Consider the following 22027-nt stretch of genomic DNA (forward strand, 5'->3'; position numbering starts at 1 on the left):
CACTCACCATAACCCTTAATTCCTTTACTGTTCAAAAATTTATCTACCCTTGCCTTAAAAACATTCAATGAGGTCGTCTCAACTGCTTCATTGGGCAGGGAATTCCACAGATTCACAACCCTTTGGGTGAAGAAGTTCCTCCTCATCTCAGTCCCATATCTGCTCCCCCTTATTTTGAGGCCATGTCTCCTAGTTCTAGTTTCACCTGCCAGTGGAAACAACCTCCTTGCTTCTGTCTTATCTATTTCCTTCATAATCTTGTATGTTTCTATAAGATCTCCCCTCATTCTTCTGAATTCCAATGAGTGTAGCCCCAGTCTACTCAGTTTTCCTCATAAGCCAACCCCCTCAACTCCAGAATCAACCTTGTGAATCTCCTCTGTACCCCCTCCAGTGCCAGTCCCCCTCCAGTGCCTCACTAACCTGGTGGAGTTTTTTGAAGAAGTGACTAGAATGGTTGACGAGGGAAGGGCCGTGGATGTCGTCTATAAGGACTTTAGTAAAGCATTTGACAAAGTCCCTCATGGTAGGTTGGTGCAAAAGGTTGGATCTCATGAGATAAAGGGGGAGGTGGCTAGATGGGTGGGGAACTGGCTTGGTCACAGAAGACAGAGGGTGGTAGTGGAAGGGTCTTTTTCCGGCTGGATGCCTGTGACTAGTGGTGTTCCGCAGGGCTCTGTATTGGGACCTCTGCTGTTTGTGATTTATATAAATGATCTGGAAGAAGGTGTAACTGGGGTGATCAGTAAGTTTGCGGACGACACGAAAATGGCTGGACTTGCAGATAGTGAGGAACATTGTCCGAGGCTACAGCAGGATATAGATAGGCTGGAAATTTGGGCAAAGAAATGGCAGATGGAGTTCAATCCAGAGAAATGCGAAGTGATGCATTTTGGTAGAACTAACATAGGGGGGAGCTATATGATAAATGGCAGAACCATAAAGGGTGTAGATATGCAGAGGGACCTGGGTGTGCAAGTCCACAGATCCTTGAAGGTGACGTCACAGATGGAGAAGGTAGTGAATAAGGCATATGGCATGCTTGCCTTTATAGGACGGGGCATAGAGTATAAAAGTTGGGGTCTGATGTTGCAGTTGTATAGAACGTTGGTTCGGCCGCGTTTGGAATACTGCGCCCAGTTCTGGTCGCCACACTACCAGAAGGACGTGGAGGCTTTAGAGAGAGGAGGTTTACCAGGATGTTGCCTGGTATGGAAGGGCTTAGTTATGAGGAGAGATTGGGTAAACTGGGGTTGTTCTCACTGGAAAGACGGAGGATGAGGGGTGACCTAATAGAGGTGTATAAAATTATGAAAGGCATAGATAGGGTGAACGGTGGGAAGCTTTTTCCCAGGTCGGTGGTGACGTTCACGAGGGGTCATAGGTTCAAGGTGAAGGGGGGGGAGGTTTAACACGATATCAGAAGGATGTATTTTACACAGGGTGGTGGGGGCCTGGAATGCGCTGCCGGGCAAGGTGGTGGAGGCGGACACACTGGGAACGTTTAAGACTTATCTAGATAGCCACGTGAACGGAGTGTGAATGGAGGGATACAAAAGAATGGTCTAGTTTGGACCAGGGAGCGGCGTGTGCTTGGAGGGCCGAAGGGCCTGCTCCTGTGCTGTATTGTTCTTTGTTCTTTATATCCTTTCTCAAGTAAGGAGACCAAAACTGTACACAGTATCCAGATGCAGCTATGATATTGACTGTGATGAACTGATTGTTTTTTGGTCATTGTGAGTTAATTTCATCACTACATCTGTCTGCATATTCCTATTGCTGTTTTTAAAATCTCTGTTTTTGATTTGAAACATTCTAGATTAGGTATTCGGACCACCTTTATTCTGACATCAGCATTAACATTGGTTTGCATCAGTTAGAGCTAAGGCTTCTGACTCAAACTTGGTGTAGATTTTAGGAGTATCGTCAGAAGCTGTGGAAATCGATGACCAGCTTGGTGCCCAATGGTTTTTTATTTCTTGCATCTCTCATAAAGGAATTGAAGTGTCTTTTCAGAAGTTCATTCCTCCTAATGCCACCGATACTGGTTTTTGCAGAAAGGTCTTTTCCAGGAATTCATGAGTACAAGCTCGAACTGCATCACTGGTACCTGCTGTTTGTTGTTTGTTATTGGGTGTAATTGATGAGGACATCAAAGGAGAATAAAAACTGGGAAAAGTGGGTGGTGATTTGATCGGTTTGGGATTTTTTTCCTGATTTTTCAGCTGGCTGGATATATTGGGAGATTTGTGGTTCTGTGCTCCTTGGATGAATATGAACAGTGTTATGATGGCCATGGGAGACTGGCAACAGACCTCACTGTGGGGCGGATTGAATATGAGTTCCTTTATTGAGCGAACAGAAGCTCGCCCAATAGGAAAGGAGCAGCGGGAGTTCAAAATCAGATGTATCTACCCAGACCGGAACTGAAGGTCTCGGGCTTTGACTTGTGTGTTGTAACTGCAGAAGCTCCATAATGGTGGAGCTGTTAGTAAATGGACACTCATGGGGCGGCATGGTGTTTAGCACTGCTGCCTCGCAGTGCCAGGGACCTGGGTTCGATTCCCAGCTTGGAAAACGATCTGTATGGAGTCCACACATTCTCCCGTGTCTGCTTGGGTTTCCTCCCGGTGCTCCGGTTTCCTCCCATAGTCCGAAAGACATGCTGGTTAGGTGCATTGACCATGCTGAACTTTCCCCCGGTGTACCCGAACAGGAGCTGGAGTGTGGCAACTAGGGGATTTTCACATAACTTCGTTGCAGTGTTAATGTAAGCCTCCTTGTGACAATAAATAAATGAAAAATGAAGGTGGACATGGCTACATTCTCTGTAATCGGTTGGGGGGGGGAGGGGGGGGGGGGGGGGTGGAGTGGCAGACCAATGGTTTCCTCTGAACTGGTATTCAGTTCCAGAGCTTAGAAGACACAAAGGCCAGGCTAGCCAATCAGGCTAGCCTTATGGGGCGAGATTGGCTCCAGCACATTAGACTGAACTGGCTGGAGATCATCAGGCTGAGTGTGGGGCGACTGTACAAAATTATCAATAAGTACCCTGAGGCTTTCCAGGAAGCACTTAGGAGGCAAAACCAAGATCTACATTGACACCAGTGCTACACCTAAGTATTTTAGAACAAAATCAGTCCCATACTCTGGGGGAAAAAAATGGATATGGAACTTGAACGCTTGGAAAATCTAGGCATAAAGCCTGTACAATTTGTTGAGTCTGCCACACATGTCGTCCCTGTCTGTAAGTGGATAAATCTGTCTGACTTTGTGTAGATCATAAGCTCGCAGTCAATCCAGTTTCTAAACTTGATTGATCCCCAAGTCGAAGATCTGTATGCCAAGTTAGCAAGTGGTTAGGCATTCTCTAAGTTGGACATGAGCCATGTGTATCTCCAAAATATGTGACAATTAATAAGCATAAAGGCCTATAAGAGTGCACTCGCCTGTCTTCGGGACCTTGTCCGCAAGCGCCTTTTTCCAACAGGTCATTGAGAATATACTGCAAGGATTACCCCCAAGTGGTGGTGTACCTGGATAATGTCCTGGTCATGGGGACTTTGGAATGAAACATCTGCCAAACCTGAAAGGTTTTATGGAGATTCTCAGAAGTTAAGGTACATCTGAAGAGAGAAAAATGTCTTCCAATCAAATGCGTGACCTTCTTATGCTGTTGGGTGAATGGCAAGGTAAGGGCCATTAAGGAAGCACAAACTACAAGGAACATTACGGAGTGGGAATCCTTCCTGGGATGGTTAATTATAATGGGAAGTTCATTCCGAATTTGGCTTCCTTACTGGCCCCCTTTGCATACTCTGCTGCGGAAACACCAGAAGTGGGCTTGGGTGGCACCACAGGTTGGAGGCTTTCAATAATGTTAAATAACAGCTGCTGTCTAACTTATTGACCCATTTTGACCCTAAAAAGAAACTTGTCCTGACATGCAATATTTTATCCTACGGGGTGGGGGGCGGTACTGGCATACCATCGAAAGATGGAACAGAAAAGCCTATTGCTTATACATCCAGGACGTTTTCAGACGCTGAACGGAGGTATTCCTGGTTGTACTGGTTGTATTCGGCGTTAAAAAGTTCCATCGATATGTCTATGGTCGATGATTCATAATAGTAACTGACCACAAACCTTTGTTGGGATTTTCTAAAGAAGACAAGGCATTAAACAACCCTGATTGCCTCCACTTGACTACAACATTGGGCCTTGTTACTGGTGGCTCATGAATACCTCCTAGAGCACCACCACCCTGGAATCTGGATAGCCATTGCTGATGCACTGTGTTGTGTGCCTTTGCCAACAAACCTTGCTGCTTTATTGGCACTGGAAGAGTTTGTCATGACCCTAAACATTTTGGAAGCTCTGCCAGTGTCTGCAAAATCAAGGTGTGGCCGCACAAAGGTCCAATCCTACCTAAATTGAAATACATGATTCTGAATGGCAGATTCAGAGGCCAATCCTCAGGGCGGCACAGTGGTTAGCACTGCTACCTCTCTCAGCTCCATGGACCTGGGTTCAATTCCTGCCTTGGGTCACTGTCTGTGTGCAATCCGCATGTTCTCCCCGTGTCTTCCTCCCGGGTGCTCAGGTTTCCTCCCACCGTCTGAAAGACGTGCTGGTTAGGTGCATTGGCCATGCTAAATTCTCCCTCGGTGTACCCCGAACGGGCACTGGAGTGTGGGAACTAGGGGATTTTCACAGTAACTTCATTGCAGTGTTAATGTAAGCCTACTTGTGACACTAATAAATAAACTAAACTAAAAGATGAAATGCAATCCTATCTGACAAAGAAAAGCAAGCTCAGTATTGCGGGTGGTATCATTCTCTGGGGATCCCACATAGTTGTGTTTCGCGCAGGGCAGCATCTGATACTCATGGAATTACACCACAGCCACCCTGGAGTATCAAAAATGAAAATGCTAGTCAGAAGCTATGTATGGTGGCCCAGCCCTAATGCAGACAAACTTGGTCAGGCAGTGAGAGTCATGCCAGGAGAATGTTTTTCATCATAGACACCAATTCCAAATAGCTGGAGATAAATTGCATGTACACCACCCCCCATGTTACTATTGCATGCTTGGGATACCAGAGGTTCTGGTTTCTGACAATGACACTGCCTTTACTAGCACCAAGCTTCGGACTTCATGCTTTATAATGGTATCAGACACATGAGAACAGCACCCTATCAGCCATCATCAAATGCATTGGCTGAACGAACGGTGAAGCTTGGCATGAAGAAACAACATCCATAGAGACCGAACTGGCATTTTTTTCTATTCGACTATAGGATTACCCCTCACACAACAGCAGGAATTACCCCAATGGAATTGTTACTGGGATGACGGCTTTGGACGAGACTCAGTCTACTGTTCTAAAATCTGGTGGCGAGGGTGGAGTTCCAACAAGAGAACCAGAAGAAAAATCATGATTCTGCAAGGACAACATTCAAAACCGGCGTCCCAGTTCACACGAGGAACTTCAGCGACGGTCTTAGTTGGGTCCCCAGGAACATAAAGGAGAAAACGGGACCCCCATCTTCTAAAATAAAAGTGCAGGGCAAAGTTGTGAAGAAGCAGCTGGTCAGGAGTAGGGAGCCCATGCTAATGCAGGCCTCGTTACCAGCCATGGAGACGGCCGCTACCATCGTCTGCCCTGTCGGGTGATGAGGTCACAGATTCCGAGATGGAAGCGGAAGAAGCTGGTGTCCCACCTAAAGCCGAGTCCAGGAAGAATCTGTGGTTTTACGCTGCACCCTCTGAAAACGAAGGTCTCCAATTCAGTTCACACCACCAGATCTGGACCAACCTTCGACTGACCCCAGGCCAATCGCCATGCAGCGGAAAGGACCTTCCCGCAATGGGGTACTGGGGAAGGAGTGGACTTTGTGGGGGAGGGAGTGGTGCAGGATATTATGTTGGCCACGTAGGACATGACGGATCACCTATAGATCTCCCTGTGGGGCTGGTGGAATATGAATCCTCTTGTTGAGCGAGCAGGACTCTCCCAGTAGGAAAGGAACAGCGGGAGTTTCAAACCAGCTGTCTATCCAGAATGACTTTAGCATTGCAGGTGTATTTGAAAAGAAGATTTTGATATTTGCATCCTAAAATTGTATTCCACGGCTACAAAGCTGTTAGAACCATAGAAACCATAGAAAATTACAGCTCAGAAACAGGCCTTTTGGCCCTTTTTGTCTGTGCCAAACCATTTTTTTGCCTAGTCCCACTGACCTGCACTTGGACCATATCTCTCCACACCCCTCTCATCCATGAACCCGTCCAAGTTTTTCTTAAATGTTAAAAGTGACCCCACATTTACCACTTTATCCAGCAGCTCATTCCACACTCCCACCACTCTCTGCGTGAAGAAGCCCCCAATATTCCCTTTTAAACTTTTCTCCTTTCACCCTTAACCCATGCCCTCTGGTTTTTTTCTCCCCTAGCCTCAGTGGAAAAAGCCTGCTTGCATTCACTCTATCTATACCCATCAAAATCTTATACACCTCTATCAAAAATCTCCTCATTCTTCTACGCTCCAGGGAATAAAGTCCCAACCTATTCAATCTCTCTCTGTAACTCAGCTTCTCAAGTCCCGGCAACATCCTTGTGAACCTTCTCGGCACTCTTTCAACCTTATTTACATCCTTCCTGTAACAAGGTGACCAAAAGTGTACACGATACTCTAAATTCGGCCTCACAAATGCCTTATATAACCTTACCATTACACTCCAACTTTTATACTCCATACTCCGATTTATAAAGGCCAATGTACCAAAGGCACTCTTTACGACCCTATCCACCTGTGACGCCACTTTTAGGGAATTCTGTACCTGTATTCCCAGATCCCTCTGTTCAACTGTACTCTTCAGAGTCCTACCATTTACCCTGTACGTTCTACTTTGGTTTGTCCTTCCAAAGTGCAATATCTCACACTTGTCTGCGTTAAATTCCATTTGCCATTTTTCAGCCCATTTTTCTAGTTGGTCCAAATCCCTCTGCGAGCTTTGAAAACCTTCCTCACTGTCCACTACACCTCCAATCTTTGTATCATCAGCAAATTTGCTGATCCAATTTACCACATTATCATCCAGATCATTGATATAGATGACAAACAACAATGGACCCAACACCGATCCCTGCGGCACACCACTTGTCACAGGCCTCCACTCAGAGAAGCAATCCTCCACAACCACTCTCTGGCTTCTTCCATTGATAAGAAGTCTCACAACACCAGGTTAAAGTCCAACAGGTTTATTTGGTAGCAAATACCATAAGCTTTCGGAGCACTGCTCCTTCGTCAGATGGAGTGGAAATGTGCTCTCAAACAGTGCAAACAGACAATATCAAGTTGCAGAATACGGATTAGAATGCGAATCCTACAGCCAGCCAGGTCTTAAAGGTACAGACTGTGTGGGTGGAGGGAACATTAAACACGGGTTAAAGAAATGTGTATTGTCTCCAGACAGAACAGCTAGTGAGATTCTACAAGCCCAGGAGGCAAGCTGTGGGGGTTACTGATAATGTGACATAAATCCAACATCCCGGTTTAGGCCGTCCTCGTGTGCGGAACTTGGCTATCAGTTTCTGCTCAGCGACTCTGCGCTGTCGTGTGTCGTGAAGGCCGCCTTGGAGAACGCTTACCTGAAGATCCAAGGCTGAATGCCCGTGACTGCTGAAGTGCTCCCCCACAGGAAGAGAACAGTCTTGCCTGGTGATTGTCGAGCGGTGTTCATTCATCCGTTGTCGTAGTGTCTGCATGGTTTCCCCAATGTACCATGCCTCGGCTTCCATTGAGCCAGTGTCTAATCCAATTTACTACCTCCCCATGTATACCCAGTGACTGAACCTTCCTAACTAACCTCCCATGAGGGACCTTGTCAAAGGCCTTGCTGAAATCCAGGTAGACAACATCCACCGCCTTCCCTTCATCCACTTTCCTGTTGTGCTGCCTGTCGATGTATTTTGATCTTCAAATGTAATTAACATGCAATCTGATGAAAGATGTGTTGCTTTGTGGTTCAATTTGTGATGCCAAATAAAACTTATTCACTTTTATAACTTTACAGGCAGTAGGATATAGATTTTATCTTGGGCCTTCTCTGTTTCTATCAGATGGGTATGATCTCAAAGCATCTTTTTTTTCTATTTCATGATATTAATCACAGATTGAAAAAAGGTTTTAGAAAAGTGCTGAAATATTTAACCATGTTTCTTCAACTCTAAGTTTGACTTCACCAACAAGTGTTTTGACATCACCCAACCATCCATTAACCCCAGGAATTTAAGTGTCCATACTCACATCAAGTCTTCCTGGAGAGTCACCGCTCTCCTACCCCTCCTAATTGTCTCCTAAATACATACAATTTAAAATCTTCATGCCCTTCTATATCTGCAACCTTTCCTAACCTTGTGTCCTCTGGTGTTCTGAATAACCTTTTCTCCCTCAAATTAAGTGATTAATCCTTCAGCAGTCTCAGCCCCATTGGCTGGAACATCTTTTTTGCCTGCTACCTTAAAATTCATTTTTTCATTAAGGCTTCTGACATTTTTTAAAAATTTCCCAGGCCCCCACCAAGCTTCGTGTTGGAGTTGCAGGATTCATTCTTAGTTTGTGTAAACTTCATATTTGCCTTTACACAGGGAAAGATGCAGATTTACCATGAGAGTCTCAGTCTCTACCAGTTTGTTGACATGTTATTTTGATGTTTTTAAAAAAACACGATGTTTTGTGCCAGCTGTGTCTCCGTTAGTAGCATTCTTGGCAACCAGGTTCCCAAGTCCCACTCCAAGGCTTGAGTACAAAAATCAGAACTCACAATCCAGTGCAGTGCTGAGGCAGTGCTACATTGCCTGAGGAGTCATCTTTTGGCTGAGAGCTTAAACCAATGCCCTATCTGCTTGCTTGGGTGGATGTAAAAGATCCCATGACAATATTCCGAAGAGGAGGCGGGAGGTATCCTAGCAATATTTATCCTTTAATCAACAAAACAGATTATCTGGTCAGTATCACATTCTGTTTGTGGCAGTTTGAAGTGTGTCTATTAGCTACCATGTTGCCCACACTACAACAGTGGCTATAACTAAAGATGCATTGTTTTAAAGTCCAGTGGGCATGAAAGACACTCTATGAATGCAAGTCTCTTATCTTTTTATTGTGATAAAGTACTATATAAGTGCAAGTAACTGGCTTATTTAGTACATTGGTGGTGGGAGGCAATGGGGAAATGACATTTTCTATCTTTTTGCCTGCTTTCAGCAACCAATCAGTGGTTCATCCCAGCAGTGAGAGGGGACATTCCCGCAGGCTGCGCAGCCTATGGATTCGTATGTGATGGCACTCGACTGTTGGTGTTCGGTGGCATGGTGGAGTACGGGAAGTACAGTAATGAGCTGTATGAGCTACAGGTAAAGTGTTGCCTGTCAAGTGCTTTGAGAGATTCTGAGGTGTTGCTATAAAATAACTTTTATTCATCCATCAATATACTGTTTTTAAGGGCTGTGTTTTGTTAATGCCTATGAAATAAAAACAAAGCTTTCTGCCGCAATATCACAGTTTTCCTTTGAGGAACCAACAGAAGTCAGAGCTTGAATGTGTAAAGAAGTACCTGCATGTATTTTTGCCGTGGGTCACTTGAGAGGAAGCAGAGTTTTGATATTGACTGACCTTGCCCCTAGTTTTTTTTCTAGTTTCCACCCCATCCTACATATAGCTCAGGAGACATTGAGACTAAATGTTTCCCTTTCCCCTACTGCTGTTCATCTGACCTGAGTTAACAGACTGGAGATTGGGCCTGAATACTGAGGTGCTGAGTGATGCACGCTGTGGAACATTTATACTTACTGAATCATATGAAACACAATCCAACACCTAACTGCAGTATTCAGTCCACCGACATTTTTATTTCTTAAATTGCATTCCAGAAAGTTTAAAACAAAATACTGTGGATGCTGGAGTCTGAAACAAAAACAGAAAATGCTGGAAAATCTCAGCAGGTCTGACAGCATCTGTGGAGAGAGAATGGAGCTAACGTTTTGAGTCTGCTTGACCTTTCGGCAGAGCACAGTGGTTAGCACTGCTGCCTCACAGCTCCAGGGACCCGGGTTCAAATCTAGCCTCGGGTCACTGTCTGTATGGAGTTTGGAAACCCACACAGACACAGGAAGAATGTGCAAAGATGTGTGGGTCAGGTTGATTGGCCATGATAAATTTCCCCTTGGTGTCAGGGGAATTAGCAGGTTAAATACGTGAGGTTACAGGGATTGGGCCAAGATGGAACTGTGGTCAGTGCAGACTCGATGGGTCGAATGGCCTCCTCCAGCACTGTAGGGATTCTATAATTCTATTAGAAAGGTTGATCTGTGTGGTGAGTTTATAACTTCAGCAAAATATTTTTCAAAGTTTGCTGCACTTTCCCCTCGACAATCCGACAGCTGTTTTTATTTGCTTGTTTCACACTGAGGTTCTTGAGCCAAAAATTCCCGTCATGAGTTTGGAACATTTATCCAAGTTATCCAGTTCCGGGAAACGTTTTCCAAATAAAATCGTGAACACTGGAGTTTTCAGAATGTTTGTGCTCTGGCCAAAACAGGTACGCTTTGAGCCAAGCTAGGTAAACCTCGCCTTTTGTTCACTAAAGCAGCAATTTAGGCAGAAAAAAAAGATTCTGGCCTCTTCCCAATTACTTTTTGATGCCATGTTTATTTTAACCACATTGATGTTTATCCCTAAACTCTGAACCAGCTGATAGAGAATTTTTACTTCTAACTGTTCTTTTGTCATGCAACCACGATCGGCAGAATAATTCCTTAGGGACATTTATTTTAATAAAATGTTAGCATCGCTGGCTAGGCCAACATTTGTTGCCTGTTGCTAATTGCCCTGAAGGTGGTGGTGAGATGTCTTCTTGAGCAGCTGCATTTATTTAGTGCAGGTACATCTGCAGTGCTGGTGGGTTTGGTACAACAGTGGCTTGCGAGGCCATTTCAGAGAGCCATTAAGACTTATGAGGCAATCACATTGCTGTGGGTCTGGCCATACATGTAGACCAGATCTGGTAAGGATAGCAGATTTCCTTTTCTTCAAGAGCATTAGTGAACCAGATAGATTTTTGCAATGATCAACCCTTATGGAGATTAGTTTTCAATTCCAGATTTTCGTTATTGATTTGAATTTATAAATTAATTGAATTTAAATTCCACCAACATGGGTTTTGAATCCATGCCCCCTGAGAGTTATCTTGAGCCCCTGGATTACTACTGCAGTGACATTACTACTTTGCCATCGTCTTCCCACAAGGGAGATTTTCAGAAATTGATTGTGGGAACTGTTCCCTTCTTTTCACTCGCTGTGTGAGAAGAGGGAGAAAAGCAAGTGTCCAAAGATATGTAGATTCAATGGATTAGCCATAGTAAATGCGCAGGGTTATGGGGATAAGGTGTGAAAGTGGACCTGGGTAAGATGCTCTTTCAGACAGTGCAGACTCAATGGACCAAATTACCTTGTTCTGCACTGTAGGGGTTCTATGGGAAGAATTAACTGTGACATTGGGAATTATTGGTTGTCAGTACAAGGAATGTAATTTTTTCATCTGTTGTAATTGGGCTCTGCCTGGGTGTGGTTTCAGTTGATACCTGGCTAGGTCATCAGATTTGTTCAAAATCTTAACTGTTAAAAGCATCAGAACCACATCATTAGTCTTGAAGGTGATATTTTCAAGTTGCCTGTTTGATTTATTTCACTAAATTTGTGCAAACACAAAGGAGTTATGAGTTTGTGCTGGTAAGAAATGTGATTTGGAGATGTGACTGTCCAATCAAGAATGGGGGTGTTGACCAAGATCTAGCCTGTGGGACTAATTTTGAAATCTCAACTTAGTTTTGGCTCTACTGAGGATGTGTAATTGACGGTGAATGGTTGGGTGATTATCCAAGGCAGAAATCACCGGTCATTAATATTGTGATGCTCTTGTTTTCCAGGCAAGCAGATGGGAATGGAAGAAATTGAAGGCTAAAGCTCCCAAAAATGGCCCTGCACCATGTGCTCGTCTTGGACATTGCTTTTCCGTAATTGACAATAAATGTTATTTATTTGGGGGATTAGCTAATGACAGTGAAGATCCAAAAAACAATATTCCACGGTAAGAAGGCAGGGTGATTATTTTTCTTCCAAATCTCTCCTCCCTTCACCAAACTTGACCCTAATTCCAGATGTGAACTAATTTGGTAATGGATGAATTCCAAGAGGGTGACATATTTGATCAGATTGGGGGAATAGGAAATGGAAGATGCTTTCTAGCTTGGCAGTAAGGAGGCACAGCTGCATCCTGACGTTGGGAGGGAAACTAGTTCATCTTCCTGTTTCCGTTAACTGTGGGAGACCACTGTGAAGAAAGTCATGAAAGCTGTCCTACAAATCTGGAATATACATGCTGCAAAGATGTACTCATGCACTGCCTAAAAACGTCAATTATTTTTCTTAAACTTAGACCTCATGCACATAGATCAGGTCAATTCACACAATGCAGGGAGCAAACAAGAAGTAAAAAAACATAGGTGGTATTGTTTTAGCAGCTTGAATTGTGGGCTTTGCACTGCCTAGTTTATGTTAATAGTAGTATTATGTTTGGTGAGACCCGCATATTGGGATCCTTTGACTCTGTGTCCAGTGTAAAAGTGCCTCAAGTTGTGAGTTTGCTATCGTGCACATAAATAGTGAAAATTAGTTCAAATTGTTTAAGATTTAAATTATATGGTTTTGTAAGAGGGAGGTCGTGCCTTACAAATTTGGTGGAGTTTTTTGAGGAAGTGACAAAAACGGTTGATGAAGGAAGGGCCGTGGATGTCGTCTATATGGATTTCAGTAAGGCATTTGACAAAGTCCCACATGGCAGGTTGGTTAAGAAGGTTAAGGCTCATGGGATACAAGGAGAAGTGGCTAGATGGGTGGAGAACTGGCTTGGCCATAGAAGACAGAGGGTAGTGGTCGAAGGGTCTTTTTTCCGGCTGGAGGTCTGTGACCAGTGGTGTTCCGCAGGGCTCTGTACTGGGACCTCTGCTATTTGTGATATATATAAATGATTTGGAAGAAGGTGTAACTGGTGTAATCAGCAAGTTTGCGGATGACACAAAGATGGCTGGACTTGTGGATAGCGAAGAGCATTGTCGGGCAATACAGCAGGATATAGATAGGCTGGAAAATTGGGCGGAGAGGTGGCAGATGGAGTTTAATCCGGATAAATGCGAAGTGATGCATTTTGGAAGAAATAATGTAGGGAGGAGTTATACAATAAATGGCAGAGTCATCAGGAGTATAGAAACAGAGGGACCTAGGTGTGCAAGTCCACAAATCCTTGAAGGTGGCAACACAGGTGGAGAAGGTGGTGAAGAAGGCATATGGTATGCTTGCCTTTATAGGACGGGGTATAGAGTATAAAAGCTGGAGTCTGATGATGCAGCTGTATAGAACGCTGGTTAGGCCACATTTGGAGTACTGCGTCCAGTTCTGGTCGCCGCACTACCAGAAGGACGTGGAGGCATTAGAGAGAGTGCAGAGAAGGTTTACCAGGATTTTGCCTGGTATGGAGGGTCTTGGCTATGAGGAGAGATTGGGTAAACTGGGATTGTTCTCCCTGGAAAGACAGAGAATGAGGGGAGATCTAATAGAGGTATACAAGATTATGAAGGGTATAGATAGGGTGAACGGTGGGAAGCTTTTTCCCAGGTCGGAGGTGATGATCACGAGGGGTCACGGGCTCAAGGTGAGAGGGGCGAAGTATAACTCAGATATTAGAGGGATGTTTTTTACACAGAGGGTGGTGGGGGCCTGGAATGCGCTGCCAAGTAGGGTGGTGGAGGCAGGCACGCTGACATCGTTTAAGACTTACCTGGATAGTCACATGAGCAGCCTGGGAATGGAGGGATACAAACGATTGGTCTAGTTGGACCAAGGAGCGGCACAGGCTTGGAGGGCCGAAGGGCCTGTTTCCTGTGCTGTACTGTTCTTTGTTCTTTGTCCGCTAGTTAATAAATCTCCAAGTTATTTTTCTCCTTCAACTAAGTCACCTCCTTCCAATTAATGTAATAATCATTTTTTAAAGAACAGGGCAGATACAGAAAAACTTTGGGGAAAGCCAAAACAAGGACGGTGTTAAACCTGTACCTCATATACATGGACTGGTTGAATTAAACTTTGTGCAGCATGCTAAACTTAAAAGCCATTCAGGAGTAAATTGAAGAAACACTTTTTCACAGAATGGTGCAAATCTGAAACTCTCCCCCAAAAGTCTATGGATCAGTTAAAACTTTCCAAGACCAAGGTGAGACATTTTTATTAGGTTAGGGTGTTGAGAGATATGGAGCAAAAACGGGTAAATGGAGTTTATAGTACCAATCAGCTGTGATCTAAACAAGAAATGGGCTTATTCTTGTTCCTCTGCTGTTGTGAGTTCGGAGTCACTTGTAAGGAAGGAAGGGTAAGAATTGGCGATTCTTTTTCTCGAACACCATTAATTGTTGTGTTTTTATGACAAAATGGCAGTTTTCATGATCATTTTTCGCTCCTGGTGCCAGTCCAGAAATTACCAGCTCCATTGAATTTGCCATGGTGGAATTTGATCTGTGACCTCTGGGTTGCAGGACCTGTTCAGTATCGATAGAATCGAACAATAACATCTATACAATATATATATTTTTGATTTCCTATTTTCTGAAAGGTATTTAAATGACTTGTATATATTGGAGCTGAAGCCAGGGTCAGGAGTTGTAGGATGGGACATACCAGTCACCTATGGAAGCCCTCCGCCACCCAGAGAGTCCCACACTGCAGTCGTGTATCGCAACAAGGAGAAAAAAGCAAAGCTTGTCATCTATGGTGGAATGAGTGGCTGCCGACTTGGAGACCTGTGGATGTTGGATATTGGTAAACGTATTTTATTTCCATACAGACAAATTTGTTTTAGGGACTTTAATAATTGGAGATCCAGTAACCATACAGATACACTTGACTACTGCTTTCTGGTTAATTATATCTAGTGCCAATCCAGAGAAGACTTGTTGAAATTGGAGACCTATAATTCCCATTGTTACAAATGCATGAAGCCAACTTTCTGCTTTTAACTTTAAGTAGAGCCCTGATGGTGGCTTGTGAGATCTGCATTGAAGCAATGAAGGGTGGATAATTTATGTTTAGAAGACCACTTTGTGGTAGGAGCAGCTTCTGTTTGCCATCTGCTGCTTTTTCCTAACATGAAAGCACCATTAGAGATGCAGGAGATTAAAGTGTGTTGTTTTATGGAAGATTCAGAAATACATGGTAGGCTGGAAAGAATAATTATGTTCCTCAGTAAAGTTAAATTCATTTGATTATTTTCTTTGCTTTTACTACCCCTTGCTTCCTTTTTCCTAGACTTGTCCTTGGAGACTTGTAATCTTTGACTTAATGGATGACATGGAGGATGGGGGGGGGGGACAAAGTGTTACAGCTAAAGCCTGACCCACCAATTATACAAATTAACTTTCAGCAAATCTCATTAATGGTGACATGCAGTCTGATCACAGCACCTGCCCAGCTGCCTTAGATAGGAATGGATAATTCAGCATAGACAAATGGTCATACTTAAGAACTCCTTGATCTCCACATTATACACAGTGCTGTAGAACTTTGTTCCCCACTCCCCAACCCCTCTTCAGTTTTTCCACCCTCCTTATCTCCTAATGGTGCCAACACTTGTTGGTGTGTAGCTCTCTGTTATCTCGCCAAAGTGACTGTGCTCCTTGGCAGAGTCTAAATGGTCTTGTCTTGGCGGGTAATCTGGGAGTGGAGACGGTCACTGCTGAGCTTGACCCTGATCTTCCCTGACATGCTCTGCGTTCAGAAGTATGCATGATGTTTCCAGCCGAGATTGCTGGATAGAGCTTGCTTCTCCTGTCATCCTCAGCTGACCCACTAACCTGGGTCTGGCACCAGTCCAATCCATCTGGCTCAGCTTACTCACTAGATGAACAGCATAACAATCAGAGAATTTTAAGGTTTTTGAATATGGCAAGATTTGGAATGTCAAAATTGGATAGATGCTTCAATCACAGAATGATACAGCACAGAATAAGGCCATTTGGTCCACCATGCCTGCACTAGATGTTTGCAAAAGCTCTCCAACCAGTCTTGGTCACCTGCTTTCTTCCCTTGGCCTTTCAAGTTATTCTCCTTTGAGTATTTAACACTATTTCCTTTGAAAGTTATTATTAAATTTGCTTCCGCTACTCAGTCAGGAGGTGTATTCCAGATTGTGAATAGCTGCATTTATTTTTAAGCATTCTCCTCGTCTCCCCTCTGATTCTTTAGCCAATTACCATAAAATCTGTGTCCCCTGGTTACTGATTCGCTGGCCACAGGAAGTAACCTTTCATCTTGTGGTATTTATTTACCAAATGCGTTGGCCTTTCAGGTTGACCAGATTTCATTAAATTAATTATATTTATATAATTAATTATATTTGTATAATGCAGCGACTTTAACATGGAACAAACCAGAAGTTGCCGGCGTTCCACCATTGCCCCGAAGCCTACACTCAGCCACGATGATTGGGAGCAAGTGAGAATCTATTTTAATTTTTAAGAGGAATTGATCAGAAATGTTTGCTAATTGTGCTTGCACCCGGCAATACCCTTCATTTTATTGTATTTTGTTCCCTCCCAGAATGTATGTTTTTGGTGGCTGGGTCCCCCTTGTGCTGGAAGATGTCAAAGCTCCCACGCATGAGAAAGAGTGGAAGTGCACAAATACTTTGGCATGTCTGGATCTGGGTATGATGTGTTCCTTTTAACTATTCCATTTTGCACTGCTTTTTAAGTATTGTCCCTGTGCAGTTTTATTAATGGAAAAGAATGAGTTGGTATTCCATATAATCACAATTGAAAATTCTGCATATTGGATTCTTGCAAGAGCAAAACTGCTTGCAAGTTGGGAGTGAATGAGTCCAATGGTATAGGGACTATTCAACTTTGTTCTTATCTGTCGTGCGAACCCTGAAACGAGATTACTGCCAATATAAACAATCCTGTACATCTCTTAATTTTTCATCAGTAGTATTATCATGGAAATATAATGGGCTGGTTTGAGGAGGGTGGGGTTAGGAGAAACTTTGTCTTTAAACTATATTTCTCTTTTTTTTGGATGACTCCTGTTCCCTTCCTTTCAATAACCACTAGGCCAACATCGCATTGGTGTAGTGGGGTTTTGTGGCTGTACCAAATTCTTTAATGGCTTATTAATCTCATTTCTTTGAACTAGAAACAATGACTTGGACTCAGATTTCTACTGAATCGTTTGAGGACAGCATTCCCCGTGCTAGAGCTGGCCACTGTTCAGTTTCCATAAGTACACGCCTCTACGTGTGGAGTGGTCGAGATGGATACAGAAAAGCTTGGAACAATCAAGTCTGTTGTAAGGACTTGTGGTATCTTGAAACAGGTAAGTACGTTTTCGAGAACAGGTTGCAGTTGTACACACAGCATCAAATGTTAGAGAAAGTTAAGGTGTGTAAAGAAAAGATTGAGATGGTATTTTAGAGATTGCAGGTTTCATAAATTGAGAGAATAAGTCCAATTCTGCTTGCCAATATTTATTCCTCAACTGGTAATGCTAGAATAGATTACCTGGTCACTGCTGATTGTGGGACCTTGCTGTGTACAATTTGACTGTTCCATTACAACAGTGGCTAGACCTCAAACGTAGTTTGATGCCATGAACTGCCATGGGATGTTCTGAAATTGCCTGATGGCATCCGGCCATCAGGTGCAGCAGGTAATAAGGAAATTAAATTTTGGTATTTATTGCTAAAGGAATAGAGTATAAAAGTAGGAAAGTGTTGCAGCAACTGTACAAAGCATTAGTGAGACCGCACCTGGAGTGTTGTGCACAGTTCTGGTCTCCTTACTTGAAAAACAAAGTAGTTGCACTACAGTTTACAGGAGGTTCACTATGTTAATTCAGAAGGAACTCTTCAAATGTAGACAATAAAAATATAACAAAACTTACTCCAACTTATAAATCAAAGGTTTAATAAAGAAACTTCATTACTCCAAACTTGAGGCCTCACCCTGGGCCATTCCAAGTTCCCCACAATTCCCATCACATTCTAATTTCTACTGAGTCAGCTAATCATCACATCATTCTGTTGTTGGTTACATGGCTTACTGGGTCAGCTGATCCTTACAACTTGTTACCATTGGTCATGTTATCACATTTTACGTTCTAACACACGAGATTGATTCCAGAGATACGGGGTTTGACTTGTGAAGAGAGACTGGGCAGGTTAGGCCTATACTGTCTGGAATTTAGATGAATGAGAGGAGATCTAATTGAGGTATATAAGATGCTAAAGGGGATTGACAGGGTAGATGTAGAAAGGATGTTTCCTTTTGTGAGGTAATTTAGAACAAGAGGTCATAGTTTTAGGATATGGGGTAACAGATTTAAAACAGAGAGGAGGAGAAATTATTTCAGTCAGGGGAGTGAATCTGGAATTCACTACCAAAGTTGAGAATCATAAGAACTAGGAGCAGGAGTAGCAATTCAGCCCCTTGAGCCTGCTCCACCATTTAATACAATCATAGCTGATCTCATCTCTACCTCAATTCCACTTACCTGCCCGTTCACCATAGCCATTCAAACCCTTACTAATTAAAAATCTGTCCATCTCTTCCTTAAATTTACTCGAAGACTTGCCATGGCTCAGGATATCTGCTAAGGGCTGGAGAGGAACTTGCAATGGGAGGGGGAGGATCCAGAGGTCGTGGTCCTTGTAGATACCAACCTTATAGGTAAGACTAGGGAAAAGGTTCTACATAGAGATCATTATGAGCTTGGTACTAATTGTAAAGTAGAACCTCAACGATAAGAACCTCCGGATTATTATCTGAGCCATGTGCAAATTGACATTGGGTAAAAAAAAAATAGATGAATTCATGGTCCAATTATTGGTGTGGGAGAAATGGGTTTCAATTCATGGACTAATGGCACCAGACCGGAGAAAGTTGGAACTGCACCATTGGAACAGTCTACACTTGAATCATGCTGGGGCCAGTGTTCTAGCAAATTATATAACTAGAAAAGGCTTTAAACTAACTAGAGGGGGAAACTAATCATCTAGAAGAGGGTTGAGCAAATTAAAGGCAATGACAAGTCAATAGATCAAGGTGGTAATAAAGATAATAATCCGAGTTTGGCAGAAAGGACAGTGATTGCAAACCGTGTTAGCAAGTAGGGCCAGAGTTACAAAAATAGTTTTAAAAAATGAATTGGGGGCTCTATCTGAATGCTCCCAGCATTCGCAATAAAAAAAGAATTGTCAGCTCAAAAACAAATTCATATATATGACCTCATGGAGCCGTTACAGAGACATGGCTACAAGGGAACCAAAGCTGGGACCTGAATATCCAAGTGTATGTGATATTTAAAAAGGGCAAGAAGTTGGGAAAAAGTGATAGGGGTAGCTCTGCTAAATAGAGGGGACATTAGTACTGTAGTGAGAGAATACCTTGGTTCAAACGTCATGATGTAGAATCAATTTGGGTGGAACTAAGAATCAGCATGGGGGAGAAAACATTGGTGGAAATTGTTTATAGGACACCAAAGAGCAGTGGATGTAAATCACAGTATTGATCAGGACATGAGAGGTGTCTATCCAAGGGTAATAGAGACATCGTGGGAGATTTCGATCTACATATGGACTGAGTAAACTTTATTAGTACTAATGTTGTGGAGGATCATTTTTTGGAACATGTGCAAGATGATTTTTTAGAGCCAAATGTTGAGGAACCAACTACAGAACAGGCTATTTTAGATCTAGAATTGTGTGATGAGAAAGGGTTAATTAATCTTGTTGTGAAGGAGCCTTTAGGAAAAGGCAGGCATAATACAATAGAATTTTACATTTAAGTTTGAAAATGATGTTGTTGAATCTGAGATTAAGGTCTTGAATCTAAAAGGAAACTATGAAGGTATGAGGGGCAAATTGGCTAGATTAGGAAACTTTGTTAAAAGGTATGATGGTAGATAGACAATGGCTAACATTTAAAGAACTCGTATATAATTTACAGCAAAATTACATTCCTTTAATGCACGAAAACCCAGCACTGTGTTCAACCTGTAGATAACAAGAGAAGTCAAGGATTGCATTTGATCAAAGGGAGAGGTGTATAAAGTTGTCCAAAAATATGGTAAGCTGAATTTGAGAACGTTTTAGAATTCAGCAAAGGAGAACTAAGTAAAAGATTAATGTAAAATTTATTTATTAGTGACGAGGAAGGCTTACATTAACACTGCAATGAAGTTACTGTGAAATTCCCCTGGAAAGGAAAATAGAATATGAGAGTAAACTAATGACACTAAAGCTCCTTTAGGCATGTGAAAGGGGGAAGATTAGCAAAAGCAAATAATTTGTGTATTTGGAAAAGGGCAGGGGGCTGGCATCAATTAGATTGTGCTTTGAAAGCTGATACGAACACATGATGGACAAACATTCTCTTTGTACCACAAGAGTGTACAGCATTATGCTAAGAAAAAAAATCATAATTGTACAACAAAGGGAATGGGAGTAAACTGCCAAAATCCAATGTCAGAACATGTTTCTGCACTGGGTAATACATAGAAAGGTGGTGAAGACAAACTCTGGTGCCAAGTGCTGTGCTGAAGAGAGGGAGAGCTAGATGGACCAAATGGCTCCTTCATCTTTACCACATTTTCCCCAGCTCCACACCCTTCACCTGTTCCATTTATACCTCCTTCTATGTAAACTAAATTTCCCATCACCTTTTTCTTATTAGAAAAACCTCCTGCTCCTAGTAAAGTCCAGCTGGTTCGGGCGAGTACCAACTCCCTTGAGGTCAGTTGGGGATCGATACCCACTGCTGACAGCTACTTGCTTCAGCTTCAGAAGTACGACGTCCCAACAGCTGCTGCCGCTGTGACCCCTTTGTCAAGTTCTGCCGTCTCGGGCATCCGGCCATCCAGCAGTCCTGCTCCTGCGGCGCCGGCACCAATATCACCTGCTCCGGTACAGCCAGGAATCCGCTTTGTTACACAGACAACCACTGCTGTAGGAATGCAGGCTGCAACCCTGACCACTGGTGCAACGTCACCAACCGTAGTCAGAATTCCTGCTGCTGTAGCTTCTCCACGCGGACCAGGTAAGCCACTACCTTTGATTTCCTTTGGTAGAAAAATTATTGATGGAGTGTTGTATATGATGCGTAAGTTTTATGTCAATTTTTCTGACAAATACTGGTGAGTTTAACGCGCGTGCCATTATTGATGTGTTAATAACAGCAGTTTGTGGCAAAGAAGATGCACGTTGTAAACTGCAAATCAAAGTTAACCTTGTGGGAATGACATCTTGTCATCAACCTCCTCTATCAGCTTCGAGAAATTGCTGCATTTGTGTTGTTAAAACAGTAACTTCCTGCAGAATGTTTGGGCTGGTACTTAATGATGTAAGGACCATTAAATGATTCATGTCCCAAACAAGAAAAAAAAAGAATTGGAACTGTGGACTCTCATGCACATTGTAAATTGTTTCTAGAATTTTAAAAACAAAGTTTTCTGTCTTTTTTTCCCTTTGTACACTCTCGATCCAATCTTCCTTTCCCCACTTCTGTTCTCTTTCTGTATCTAATTTGACTCTAATTCACCCGAGTTCCTTTGCCATTGTTTGGATTTCTTTCTCAATCTTTAAATTGTATTGGTTAAGGAGATGGACTGATGGTCCCATTGCTCGCAAAGTTAATGCTTGAACGTCAAACTATTTGTGACACTGATTTTTTTTTTAAGCTGAATTTTAAGAAAGAAAGAAACTTGACAAACTAGGCACATGGCACGATGCCCCACTCCAGCATGTTCTGGTCAATGTGGACTCTGTATTTTTAAGAGGACGGGTGGAATTCTCCCCCAAAAATGCTAAGTGCCGAATTTGCATAAAAACTGGAGTAAATCCCGCCCCTTTTTTCAGTGGGATTTT

The 22027-nt window shown here is 43.0% G+C and overlaps 1 protein-coding gene across 1 annotated transcript in view; it reads left to right on the plus strand.

The window, feature by feature from the left end:
- LOC144491747 (host cell factor 1-like) overlaps positions 1-22027 on the plus strand; it is a 109477-nt gene that overhangs the window by 14450 nt on the left and 73000 nt on the right. The window contains exons 2-8 of the mRNA XM_078209995.1: positions 9271-9419; positions 11991-12151; positions 14726-14931; positions 16518-16602; positions 16708-16814; positions 17302-17481; positions 20838-21200. Of these exons, the coding sequence (XP_078066121.1) occupies positions 9271-9419; positions 11991-12151; positions 14726-14931; positions 16518-16602; positions 16708-16814; positions 17302-17481; positions 20838-21200 (1251 nt within the window). The remainder of the gene's footprint in view (positions 1-9270; positions 9420-11990; positions 12152-14725; positions 14932-16517; positions 16603-16707; positions 16815-17301; positions 17482-20837; positions 21201-22027) is intronic.

This window comes from Mustelus asterias, chromosome 3 (genome assembly GCF_964213995.1).
Source record: "Mustelus asterias chromosome 3, sMusAst1.hap1.1, whole genome shotgun sequence".
NCBI lineage: Eukaryota > Metazoa > Chordata > Chondrichthyes > Carcharhiniformes > Triakidae > Mustelus > Mustelus asterias.